At 36.9% G+C, this 12,474-nt stretch overlaps 2 protein-coding genes and 1 pseudogene across 2 annotated transcripts; 2 read left to right on the top strand and 1 right to left on the bottom strand.

Annotated features, from left to right (window-relative positions):
* Positions 1 to 93: 93 nt before the first annotated feature.
* Positions 94 to 2,925, bottom strand: LOC113665836 (neuralized-like protein 2). Its single transcript, XM_027181560.2, has 2 exons — positions 2,009 to 2,925; positions 94 to 1,120 (listed from the first exon to the last, which is right to left on the bottom strand). The coding sequence occupies exons 1-2, from the start codon at positions 2,601 to 2,603 to the stop codon at positions 1,005 to 1,007; spliced, it is 711 nt and encodes a 236-aa protein (XP_027037361.2). The 5' UTR covers positions 2,604 to 2,925; the 3' UTR covers positions 94 to 1,004.
* Positions 2,761 to 9,621, top strand: LOC113665868 (enoyl-CoA delta isomerase 2). Its single transcript, XM_089202032.1, has 8 exons — positions 2,761 to 3,024; positions 4,867 to 4,965; positions 5,893 to 5,938; positions 6,370 to 6,533; positions 7,600 to 7,775; positions 8,138 to 8,348; positions 8,470 to 8,613; positions 9,073 to 9,621. The coding sequence occupies exons 1-8, from the start codon at positions 2,761 to 2,763 to the stop codon at positions 9,226 to 9,228; spliced, it is 1,260 nt and encodes a 419-aa protein (XP_089058158.1). The 3' UTR covers positions 9,229 to 9,621.
* An 866-nt stretch (positions 9,622 to 10,487) lies between these two features.
* LOC149047791 (uncharacterized) overlaps positions 10,488 to 12,474 on the top strand; it is a 3,891-nt pseudogene continuing 1,904 nt past the window's right edge.

Below are 12,474 nucleotides of genomic sequence, written 5' to 3'. Positions count from 1 at the left end.
GGCTAACTGCATCAGACTATGGATGCAGCTAAATTGAGTCAGACCTCACATAAAAACATCAAGGCTTTTCATGTCATTAGTACCAACAACAGAAATTATTTCACCTTTATTGAAAAAACAACCACCATTTTTAGACAGGAAAGAAACAAATTCAAGAGTAATAGGTTCACATTTTCAACATCCAGAGGACACTCTAAAGTTTGGTCCCAATGGGTTTACTGGTAAAGTCATGTTCGTATCTCTTTACATTATGCAGAAAGTCACACACACACAAACCAAAATGAATCCCTTGAAAAGGACTTGTAAAACTAGGTAATTCCTGTATCACATGGATTCAAAATCACAGAGGACTTCTTCAACAAGATTACAAATCACGAAAAAATAAAATTTGCAGTCACCTTGTTTCATAAAAAAATCATTTGACCCATAAAGGCTTGAATCAAGTTTACAAGACCCTCAAGGTTTTTTTCCCAATGTATGCCACAGAAAATTTTCTTTGTAAAAATAAATCTAAAAATCTCTAAGCTGACACAGCCAATGTAAAGGCTTGACTTCTACTTGGCAAAAATTAATACTGATACTTTCCAGGATAAATTATAAAATTTCTGTTTCATATCTGTACAGTAACGATGAGACTAATTTTAAATTAACCCTTAACTCCCATGAATGACCAAGAAAGCATTTCTCCGTACAATATAAATATAATATCAACTACAAAAGAGCTGAGAATAAAGAAAGATACCAATTTGGGGATAATTAGTTGATCCAATACTAAATTCTCTAACTAACATTATAAGAATTATCTGGCTGACAATAAGGAGAATTATAAATTTTATCTGGGAGTTAAAGGGTTAAATTATATTTTTGGAAGGCTGTAAATTGAGTGGGACCCTACAGGATAAATGCTATCATAGTTGTATTTGATTTAATTTACATATGCTACTAATGTTTTAACCCTTAAGAACACTGGAGATATTTTCTTTCTCTGTGACAACAATTTCTTGTTAAAATGTTGCAATGTACTTCTTCAGTGACGCAGTAATGGGGAGTGATTCCAAATCTTCCTGTTTTGTTACACATTTCCTGATGTTTTCACAGCACAAATCAAGAAGTGGTGGCACTAAAGTGAAAAAAGTATGTTAGCTCACATCCATAGCTCTTAAACAACTTCCCCACTGTCACTACAGTCAAACCTGTTTTTCCCCTTTACTACTGTAATTTCAACCTCTGTCAAGCTGTCATAGTCACCCTCCACAGAGTCCCAATGGCCTATTGTATTTTATTTCACCTGTAGTTAAACATTATTTAAAGTGTAACCACTCCAATAAAACTAAGAATAATCTCTCATTCCCCAAGTAAAATTTGTTCATACCAGTTGAATCTATGCAACCTGTTGCATGGACAATATTCTATCACAAGACCAAAGTTTTTACTTGAATTTTCTTCATGTCACGTAAAGCAAGGCAACTTACCTTGACACTTGTCAGATGTGTCAGGCTCTCAATTATTATCACTTTGTCAGGCATTATGGCACATTCTCAGGCTTAACTGGAGGTATTTGTGGGCTTAAGTGTATTTCAGCCCACCGTACCCCCCCCCCCCACCACAATCATGTGACTGATCAGACTGTTTTGTTGTCACTTTTTCCACTTCTCTTTTTTCTCAGTGCTCTCCAAAGTAATAATAAGAGTAATACAGTTTATGTTTGTGGGTATGATTGTGTTTTGGGCCCTTATCAGAGTCATTTTAACCCTTGCCTAGCAGCTGGAGCTTAATTCACTCTATGACATGAACTCTTGTTTTATTACATATTAAGTTCAAATACACATATATGATAAATTAAAGAGGATTGCAATCAACCTTGAAACAACTAGAGCCACATGGAGAGAGCTGGAGAAAAATTCTCATCTCCTTACTGCCTCCTCCCCTCATACACAAAGTATCCCTGGGGGAAGTAGAGATCACTTTTCCCTCTACCCTTGCAAAGTTATTTTTATATCATACTAACCTCCACATTGAATGATTTGAACTCGTTTTGTGGTTCCGTACACGTCGACAGCCACATAAAGATCCCTGTCAACAGGTACATCAAGGGCACAGGGGCCAAATTTTATACCATTTACAAAGAAGTACAGTTCCCCGGTCGGACTGACTTTCACTCCAATTCGCGAGCCAACATCTGTTGGTTTTAATTTCCCTTCTCTCGCTTTTTTACCACAAAACACCGGGTTATCGTCTTTATCTCCTGCCTCTTGGCGTTGAAAATTGTGGCCACCGTAATCTTTCAGCTGTTCATCACCCAAAGGTTTTTGCATCGTCGATTTGATTGCAAACACCCAAGTACGCCCCATTTGGGCCATGTCAGGAAGAAGATACGGTGGAACACTTTGAATTGAAGATGGATTGTGAGTTGTGATCCCACAGCGGACATGACCTGACCAGTCCTTTTCCTGTTCTTCTATCTCAAAAAGGAACGTTTCACCAAATGCTAAGGGGCGATGACTAAATACAACCGCGTTCGCGAAGCTCTTGACTCTGGTGGCGGATGTCTTCGACGGTGACAACTGAACATGAGTTCCATGTCTGTCGTGAAATCGCATCATTTTTACAAATAACTTTAGATATCTTTTGCTAACCTTCCAGCATCATACGCTTAAAAGAGTGTTCAGAACAGTTCCAATTGCGATAAAGCATCATTATAACAGCATAAAACTTTGGCAAGTAGTATCAACAACGCGAATAGAGCAATGTTTTGCTCGAATGCTTTCAGCGGCTGCTCGTTTTAGAGCACCGTTATCATGTAAGTCTGGCCACTCTAAGATGGCGCGCAGCTTGTTTGGACTGCAAAAGTTAGCGTTTCGCCCGTCTTTCTTCCGTTTGTCAGCTTTAAGACCCATCCATACAGGAACTATGAGTTTAGGAAATCTGGAGGAAGAATTTAAGTCTGCAAGTGAAAGGACAAAGACTCTAAAACAAGATCCAGGGAATGATCACAAACTGAAGTTGTATGCCTTGTTCAAACAGGTAAATTGCTCTACTGACTACACAACTTAATCGAGTTAGATTTCTATGCTAGACTTTTAATTCCTCTGAATTGTTTGAAAAAATTAGAGACGTGTAGTCAAATTGAAGAAGTTTTTAACCTCATCCTGGGGAGTTTTTTGTATCCTGTTACCTTTCTACAAGGTAATGATAGTGGCCCTGTTGATCTCAGGAGTGACCAAAAAGGAACTTCTCCTTACAATATCTATATTTTTAAGCAGAGAGTTTATTCACAAAGCTAAAATTATGAGTAATGAAGATGAGAGGATTCTTCAGGAAGATGAATGTTACTAAAGCTCTGTGGTGAAATTAAAGCCTGAAAATAAACCCTTAATGTTCAATACTGCTCAAGTAGTGTTCATTACTACAAAATTCATTGTTAATTCATCTCTCAATATTCACTCTCATCCTGCCTGTGGCTGCCCATGAGCGCTTTCCATTGCCTATTCTACAGGTTATAACAAAATTTGCCAAATTTTCAACATTTTGTGATCATATGATAAACTGCTCATTGACTGAGTTTGTTCGGACTGGATAGGAAAATATTTGGCTCTCAGTCATGGTGCACAGACCTTGCTACACTCCCTACTTCATGACCTCATGCCAAATATTTTCCCATCTGGTCTTCCCACTCAGTCAGTAAGTGTGTTATCTGTCAGAGTGGGTTATCATCCCAGTCCTTTTTTTCCTTGTATACATGTACTGTAATGATTTGATGTAGCATCTAAAGGGCTTATTTACTTTTGGTACAACTCACACGCCAAACAACTTACATTCCATCATGTATCATGATAACAAAGTCCAAAGTCCAATTAGAACATACCTAATCATTGCACTACATGAACAATGGGCAATTTTTAATGTGCTTGAATTGTATTCCACCAATCAAATTCCACTTTGCCACATTGGACTTCACCCTATTACATGTTATTTTCCTGCATTTCTTTACATATTCCAACTGCGTTGTCCAACTCCACTGAAAAAAATTCACATGGAACTTAATACTACTGATATTGGGTTTTCCACACAATTCTCCTGATTTAACCTTTTCTATCAATTAAAGTCACTTTAAGCTCCCTTGGACTTAGGCCAATTGTGTGTTAATTCCTTGTAAAACAGCCTGCATTTTATCACGCATTTCACAGACAGAGGAGGGCAAAGTCCAGATTGCCAACCACCAATTAAGGAGCCCTCTTTGAAATATTATCCTTTTCTCTTGTTCAATGTATCTTAACTTATTTGAGATCACAGTATATCTTTAGTTAGGGTCTATTAGAGGTACAATAGAGTTTCAGTTTGCTTTTCACAGTAAAATTATGCAGAATTATATTTTTGAGGTAACTAACTAACTAATAATTTTGATTTTCTCTCTGTTGGAGGAATGGTAGTAAGAATAGTCTCTTTGGCAACAGTTATTTGGTCTTGTCACGCAATGCGCTCTCTCTCAAATGAGAAATAGAGGGTGTTGTGTGAGGAGACCAAACAACAGGTGCAAAGGAGACAATGGTAAGCATGGCAACATTGCATTTCATTTTAACTTAGAAGTATTTAGATAATAGAGACAGTAGATCACTTAATATCTGTGTGAGTTCAGATAAATTACATTTTTTTCCTGTCTTTCTGTGATATTTTTGTTTTTTGAAAGTTATGCTCTTTTTGGTGACAAAAAAAGGAAACATTAAGTGTACAAATTGTCCCATCTCAACCCACCCAGCCAAAAAAAAAACTTGTGCATGCCACGCATGCCTATGTTTTAGTTATGTTTATATATACATAGTTCAAGTATTTTCAGATTTCATGCAAAATTTTTCTTTTTCTTTCCAGGGCAGTATTGGAAAATGCAACTCTCCCAAACCAGGAGCATTTGATTTTGTTGGCAAAGCAAAGTGGACAGCATGGAATGATCTTGGTGATCTTTCAAAGGTTGATTAAAGTGCCTGCTTTTTTTCTCTTAAATTTATGAGACTATTGCTATTCATATAAAAAATAGGTGGGAAACTGCTTTATGTTGTTTTAAGACCATTTTTTCCCAACCTGATTCTCCTCATTCTGTCCATGCACCCTAAAATATTGTATATGTAATAACGCCATAGAAAGTTTGTATAATCAGGTGGAAAATTTGAAATAGAGCTCAAAAGAAATCAATAAATGAAGAAAAGGAGTATGTTTCTAAAGAAACTGTCGTGCTGCATCTGCAAGAGGTATTTCAAGATGATTTACTTTTCTCAACTGACTTGATTATGTAAATTCGCTCTATTTGCTCTTACAAAGGACTAACACTCAAAACATCAGCATTATAGAAACTCTCAACAATAGTTCATTTGCATTATAAACTCAATTAATAAAACTTGATTATCTCACAAAAGAAATCAGTCCACCTTATAAATTTCATTTCAGTGTGGTAAATCACAGGAATCAAACAGAACAAGAATCAAAGAAATATCAAGAACATTAGCCTTTTTCTTAAACTATACATTGGCTAATTTCCCTTGATCAAAAGTCTATATTTGAAATGAATCAACAATGTCAAAGCATTTCAACTGTTCCAGTATATTAATTAATTGATAGTTTGTTAAATGGATTTCCAGAAAACTACTTTTATGGAGGTTATGTTCACTCAAGTCTTACTTTATGTTGACAGGACTAAACAAGAATTGTCATATAGGGACACATCCATGACAAAATAGCATAATTGAAAAAACTCAGCTTAGGCAGCTACTGCTACATTAAGTATATCGTCCACACTTCAATTTTGTGGATGACATTATTTTTACCTGTCAAAGTTTTTTTTTTTTTTATCTAGCTCAGTGGCTGTGTTATTTATTCTATTTCCATTGACTTTATTTTCAGGCTGATGCACAACAGAAGTATGTAGATTATGTTAATGACCTTGCAGGTAAAATATTTATTTTTTTAATTTCAAAATTTACTATTTTGGTGTCTTTTTGATGACCTTTTTTATATTGTGCTCCAAATATTCAGCATCTTAACCCACAAAATTGGATTGTTCTAGAGTTGTAATTCTGTCCTTTTTCTTTATGCCACAGTGATAGTCAAATGTTTTAAAATTTCATTACCCTAATCAGGGTTAGATTTATGAATCCTTTTTTCCCGACACAGGATGCATCATTATGTTGCTTCTCCTAGTACCAGTTGTAGACATTATAAAATGTAGTATAATGCCTAGCTCTCCATAAAGTTCTCTCAGTCACCAAAGCATCATACAGCAAATGGGAAATATTTGATGGTAAAATTGTGTTGGGGGAATCAGATTTTTATTCCTTTGCTCTGGAAAGATGTATAAACTATTTTGTTTGAATATTTCAGCACAATTTGGCACAACTGATGAAGATTTAAAGTCTCCAAATCCTCAGAATAACCCATCAGTTGAGGTGGAGAGTAAATACAAAGAACTAGTGGTGACATTGGAGAGTGGAGTGCTGACAATAAAAATGAACAGGCCTACAAAATATAATGCCATAACCTGGGAGGTGCATCTTATTTTGTTTATTCATTTTTTTTTTTAATCTTTATGTATAGGCAGTATGTAAGCAGGCTGGCCCTGTTCAGCCTGTGTTAACAATCTAAATTCAATAAAAATCAGTATAGAAATATGGAAAACAAAAATGAACCCACAACACAAATTACAATATACACATACAATATATCAGACATAGTTTGAAGCTACACTGGTTTGCAGATTTAATGAATGTAACCGAAGAAGTTACAATTCATAGACCCAACGTTTCGACACTCCTGGAGTGTCGAGTGTCGAAACGTTGGGTCTATGAATTGTAACTTCTTCGGTTACATTCATTAAATCTGCAAACCAGTGTAGCTTCAAACTATGTCTGATTGTCCACCTGGTTGCCGTGTGAACTTTAATACATACAATATATGTTACATTTCCTTCATCACAGAAATAAATTTTGAGAAGTTTTTTAAATTTTAGGAGAGAACTTACAATTCCTAATTTATTTGTTAGAGTATTTCATACTTTTGCACCATTGTAGACAGTTCTCATAAATTAATAAGTACTACACAATGATACAACCAAAAAATTCTCTGTAAACTTTTCAGAACTAAAGGGTAAATTTCCTGCCAAAATTAAGTTACATTTGACTACTGTTGATAACATTTAACATCTCAATCTTGTCACCCAAATACCTTAACATAGTTGGTTGGAGACAATTTTCATTTCTCTAGCTGGGCTTTCCTAGATTTTTGTGTTTGGGTTTTGCTGTACACGAATCTCATATGATCAGTTTCCCATATTTGAATTGTACAGCAGGTTGAAGTTTTAGAATTCATATGGCCATCTTGATCTTGTCTCCACTGTTTTCTGGACTGTTGGCAAACACACACTACAGGCATGATCCAGGACCTTCTCTAGATTTTGTATTTATTTAATTTGGGTGTCACAATTATATCATAAACTATTTTGTGTTACTCTGAGTATCACCAGGGGTCATAGTGGCCTAACCATACTGTGATTGTCCATATGTATGTGCTAAGTTTATGAACTAAAACAAATTTTTTTGCAATTATCTTAAAAAGATGTACCAAGAATTAATGACTGCTTTGGATGAAGCTGGGAAAAACAATGCTTGTGTGGTTGCTGTGTTGACTGGATCTGGAGAATATTACTGCAGTGGAAATGACCTAGGAAACTTTACAAGAATTCCACCTGAGGGTCCTCAAAAGATGGCAAACGATGCACGGAAAGTATTAAAGTATGTTAGCAGTTCAATGTCTTTTCCTGTATCTCAGATTCCCTAATCATCTGTCTATCTGTGGGCTACCAGTGTTCTCCAGAAGCATCAGGGTTGGTACTCCCCCAGAGGGGCTGGCAGCTTTATCTCGCCAAAGCAGTTAAAAATTCATTTCTTTGTTATCCACTGATTGTTCTATTAGAATAGACGCCTTACCATCCACATTGTAATCTTTTTTTTTTTTCAGTCATTTTTAAATAATTTTGAAATTAGACTTTAATTGTCTTCCATTGATGCAATACATATTTACTTATCTTACTACATACTAATCTTACTTGTACATGCAAATCAAGTATTACTTTTTGTTGTTACCATTATGACAGGAACTTTGTACAACACTTCATAGACTTCCCTAAGCCTCTGATTGCTGCAGTCAATGGACCTGCTGTGGGGATATCTGTAACAGTCATGGGCCTGTTTGACTTGATCTATGCATCAGATAAAGCTACATTTCACACACCTTTTATGGAGCTGGGACAAAGCCCTGAAGGATGTTCCTCGTTTATGTTCCCTAGGATAATGGGACCTGCAAAGGTACATTGACTTGCCTCTAATTTCTGTTGCAACCTTTGTATAACTTGTTGAGTTATAGAGCCTATTTCAAGTTATTGTCGTAATATGTGAAATTATATCATGAATTCCTCTCCTCCTTTAGTCCAATGAAATGTTGCTTGCTGGACGCAAACTGACAGCAGTTGAAGCAAGAGACTTTGGATTGGTTACAGACGTTTTCCCCCATGACAAGTTCACAGAAGAAGTTCAGAACAGAATACAAGCAATGGCCAAGCTGCCCCCTAAGGTAAAAATTTGCATTGTAGAATTTCACAGCAGGGTGCCCTCTACAATGGAGTCGTTATAGCATTTGGAGACATGCTGGTCAAAGGAGGGGGAATGGGGGGGGGGAGGGGGTGATTTGTAATCTGTTTTGGATAATCTTATCCATATGGCTTCTCTCAATAGATTGTTGAAAGAAGCCTGAGATTAAAACTTCGGTGTTCTTATGTGTATTCCCTTCAGCCTGAAAATAATAAAAGGCATCCTGCTTTACTCAATTGTTATTGTAACATATTATCATAGTGGTGAATGCAGGAGAGGAGTTTTCCCATCTTTTATTTATCATTATCATGATCATTTATATTTATCTGTAGACGGTCGGGGCTTTAAGTTAAACATTATTTTAGATGACCAATCAATGTTTTACACTATCCTTCAAAAGGTGATTCGTTCTTTTTTTTTTTTTTTTTTGTTCACTCTACAGTCTCTGCTGTTGTCCAAGCAGTTAATACGTGATTCATTCCGCGATTTGTTACATGAAGCCAACGAAAAGGAGTGCGCTTTACTTGAAGAACGCTGGCTTTCAGAAGAGTGTATGCAGGCCGTTATGGCTTTCATGCAGAGAAAGTCCAAATTGTAGCTCAGCTTTCATTTCCTTGCCGCATTTGACTTAGGGCTTTATCGAACTAAAACACGATGAACTGCAGAGGTTAAATTTTTATTGTTTCTTTCTATCACCCAATCAAGTGTTTATTCGCGGCGGATTTTGTTTCGAGGGAAGGAAGGGGGGGATGTCGCTGAAGCAAAAGGACTGCGAAGGAGATTAATCAAGTGGCAACGAAACAAACAAACTGTCACGTGATAGAAGCGTGGGACGTTTATCACACTGGCCGATGTTCAGGATTTTTTAAATGTTAAATTCGCTCTTCGCAAATAATTCAATCGTTAATCAGTCAATAGTTATTGATCTTATTTTACTGGTAGTATGTTCATTCTAAGAAAAGTAATTAAATGAAATTGTTGAAACTGAAAATGGTCGGCGTTCTTGTATCACTTACTTACTTCAGGCAGTTTACCTGTATTTATTCGGGCGCATAAAGACCAAACGAGCGCGTTGCAGGGACAGTAGGCATCCTGGTTTAAAACACGAAATGGACTGAGGCATTAACATCAGAAAACCCAGAGGCACAAAGAAACAAGTGTTGTGGTGAAAAAAGGATTGAATGCAAGCCATGAAAAACTTAACTCACACCTTTTTTCAAAATTGCACACAAAAAAATGAGAGCTCAAACTAACAAGGACAACACTCATAAAGAGACTATAAAATTTTCACTCGTCGGATAAAAAATTTGACCGCGGAAGGAAATAACTGCTTGAGTTGCGTAGAATTGACTTGCATTTCAGGTTATGCTCAAACTTTCAGGAGGGTTGTTACATTAATGATAGAAAAATCTTAAAACTAGAGTTGATTTCTCATTTGAACGAAAATGCAAAAAAACAAAATTGCCAAACGCATCATCTCTCAAATCTAACGAGAAAAAAATTGATTGATACGCTTGAACGGAGCTTGGCCGTATAATTAATTTTTTTGCCTCGTCGAATCAGCCCGATCTGAATAGATTTGCGCTTTGTTCTAGGCCCCTAACCCTTTTTCCCAAACCCTAACCCAATGATTCAAATTTCGCTATCGTTTCCCTGACATATTCTCTTTAACAACTGTACAGGTACGCGCCCAGCTTAAACAGGGTCTAAAGACAATTTTAGTGACAATTTTTATCACCTGTAAAAAGGAGGGGGGTGATATGGGTGAAGGATTTTTGAAGGATCACATGGTTTTCAGGGTGATGGTAGCTCTTAGGAAGCTGTTTGTCTGATCTTTTTGTATACATTTTCGAATAGATGATCTCTTCGTTTAAAGTTGAGCAAGTAATCGGTGAGTTTTTGGTTCAGAAATGCAAGGAGACTACACTAAAGAACAAAGGACGTGCCTACGTATTTCGAGACCCTGACACCAACCGTAATCGTGATAAGATGAGAACATTGATCGAAACAGGGCAGTATTTTCACGACGCAGTCGAGAATAATTTGATTTGCATTAGTTTTGCTTCACTAAGCCGCTTTGGTATTAGTTTGGAAAACTCACACCACCCTCGTAAATAATCAGATGCAAAACCTCAACCAATCGTAACTTGAATAAGCAAAAGGTCACAATTTTCCTTCCAAACAATTACCATCCAGATCAAATGTCCATACCTAGCAACTCAGAATTTAGTCTTCACCTTAAAAACAAGGTAGATCAGTATAATGAGTCTCTCTTCAAGGCCTCAGCAGCGACATTAACAGAAAAGGAGAAGAGGAAGGGGGGGAATGAGCACGTGGGGGGGGGGGGGTGGAAATAAACGAGGTCCCGTATATTGCCTTACATAGATATCAATATCCGTCTCAGTTTCTGACAACTGTTTCTTATGTAGAACAATAACATGCATAAATACTCCATGGCCTTTTCGACCAATGAAAGTTTCCAAAAACCCAATCAAATGAAAGTACTATCATGCTCTATAAATACACCAAAGAGGCATTAAATGTTTATTCAAGCTCTAGAACTGATCAGCATTTTAACAAAGTGAGTGACACGTACCAACAGTATCAATTGAAAAGGTTTTAGAATATCTGGAGCCAAAAACTTTCAACAGAATTCACCATGTGGCAGTGTTTTTTTTTTTTTTGGTCCTTATCAGTGTCATCTTCTTCGCCATATTCTTCGACATGGAAAACAGCGAGTCCAGGATTGATTTCCGCTGTAGCGGAGCGAAGAGTGAAAACGTCGACATCGTCCGTGGAAAATGTTGCGAGAAATATATGAAGCAGTACAACAAATTCGGTTTTCCTGTCTATGGCTTCGTAATCCTCAATTTAGTCTTTATTGCACTTGTATGTGCTATTTACTCCCAAATCATGATAAGACCCAAACTCGATCAACTGCTCGACCAAGAGACTGCGTCATCAACTGGAAATAAGCTTCTTATCGCTTACTCCTGTCAACTATCGATAAGACTTGTTTTAGGAGTTATTTTCATCATCCTAAAAACTCAGGTGCCTCATCCTTTAAACTTTTCCTCTAAGTTTGACTGTAACCACTCTAAACTCTACTTTACTTGACTGTCACAATTAACGAGCGGAAAAGAAAACCTTCTAGATGTACACTGTCCTTGTGGTGAATGAAACTCTTGTCTCTGGCATTCTGGTCGAAACCGTCTACCTTTTTTCACGGGCATACATTGAAAGGAGTTTCATGCAAGACTCAAACTTTCTAAAATCCCATCTAATAAGTCTCAACCAAAACCAAAAATTTAAGTTTTAAAAATTCGTGAAACACACAAAGAAAATAATTATTCAAGAGACCCAAAGACCTTTAGAACTCCAATCACCTTTTTTAGGTGATCCAGGCGACGGCACAAAAGCTAAACGTTTGACTCTCGATGGGATTTTCACCAATAATGTGGTTATTCAGAACAGAGAAACGTATGACTTTCCTGAAAAACTTACCACCGAAAAGCCCGGAAGACCTTGTGAATATTGAAAATAAGGAAGTTCTAATCGTCGGTCGACCCGGAATCGGCAAGACATTTTATTGTACCAAACTTCTCAGAGACTGGGCATTGCATAAAGTTTTCAACGCGACATCGGGTGCCAAAATCCATTTTGATGTTGCTTTCTTGGTAGAGTTCAGAAGATTCAATTCGGCCGACAACCTTAGCCTCAGGGAACTGTTGATTCAGTTCGAGTATTTCCCTACACGTCAGATGGATGACAAGGTCTGGATGCACCTCCAAAAGAACCCTGACGGTGTTCTCATACTTTTTGACGGATTCGACGAATTCAAACG

This window comes from Pocillopora damicornis, chromosome 3 (genome assembly GCF_964200805.1).
Source record: "Pocillopora damicornis chromosome 3, jaPocDami1.2, whole genome shotgun sequence".
NCBI classification, from domain to species: Eukaryota; Metazoa; Cnidaria; class Anthozoa; order Scleractinia; family Pocilloporidae; genus Pocillopora; species Pocillopora damicornis.
The sequence above is the reverse complement of the archived record's forward strand: the minus strand, read 5'-3'. Positions and strand labels throughout refer to the sequence as shown.

Excerpts from the sequence above, each read along its gene's own strand:
- LOC113665836 (XM_027181560.2), bottom strand. The coding sequence starts at position 2,603 with ATGATGCGATTTCACGACAGACATGGAACTCATGTTCAGTTGTCACCG. Across the intron at positions 1,121-2,008 it reads TCAAATCATTCAATGTGGAG|TGCCACCACTTCTTGATTTG; the intron begins GTTAGTATGATA and ends TTTTCACTTTAG.
- LOC113665868 (XM_089202032.1), top strand. The coding sequence starts at position 2,761 with ATGCTTTCAGCGGCTGCTCGTTTTAGAGCACCGTTATCATGTAAGTCT. Across the intron at positions 3,025-4,866 it reads TGTATGCCTTGTTCAAACAG|GGCAGTATTGGAAAATGCAA; the intron begins GTAAATTGCTCT and ends TTTTCTTTCCAG. Across the intron at positions 8,349-8,469 it reads GGATAATGGGACCTGCAAAG|TCCAATGAAATGTTGCTTGC; the intron begins GTACATTGACTT and ends CTCCTCCTTTAG.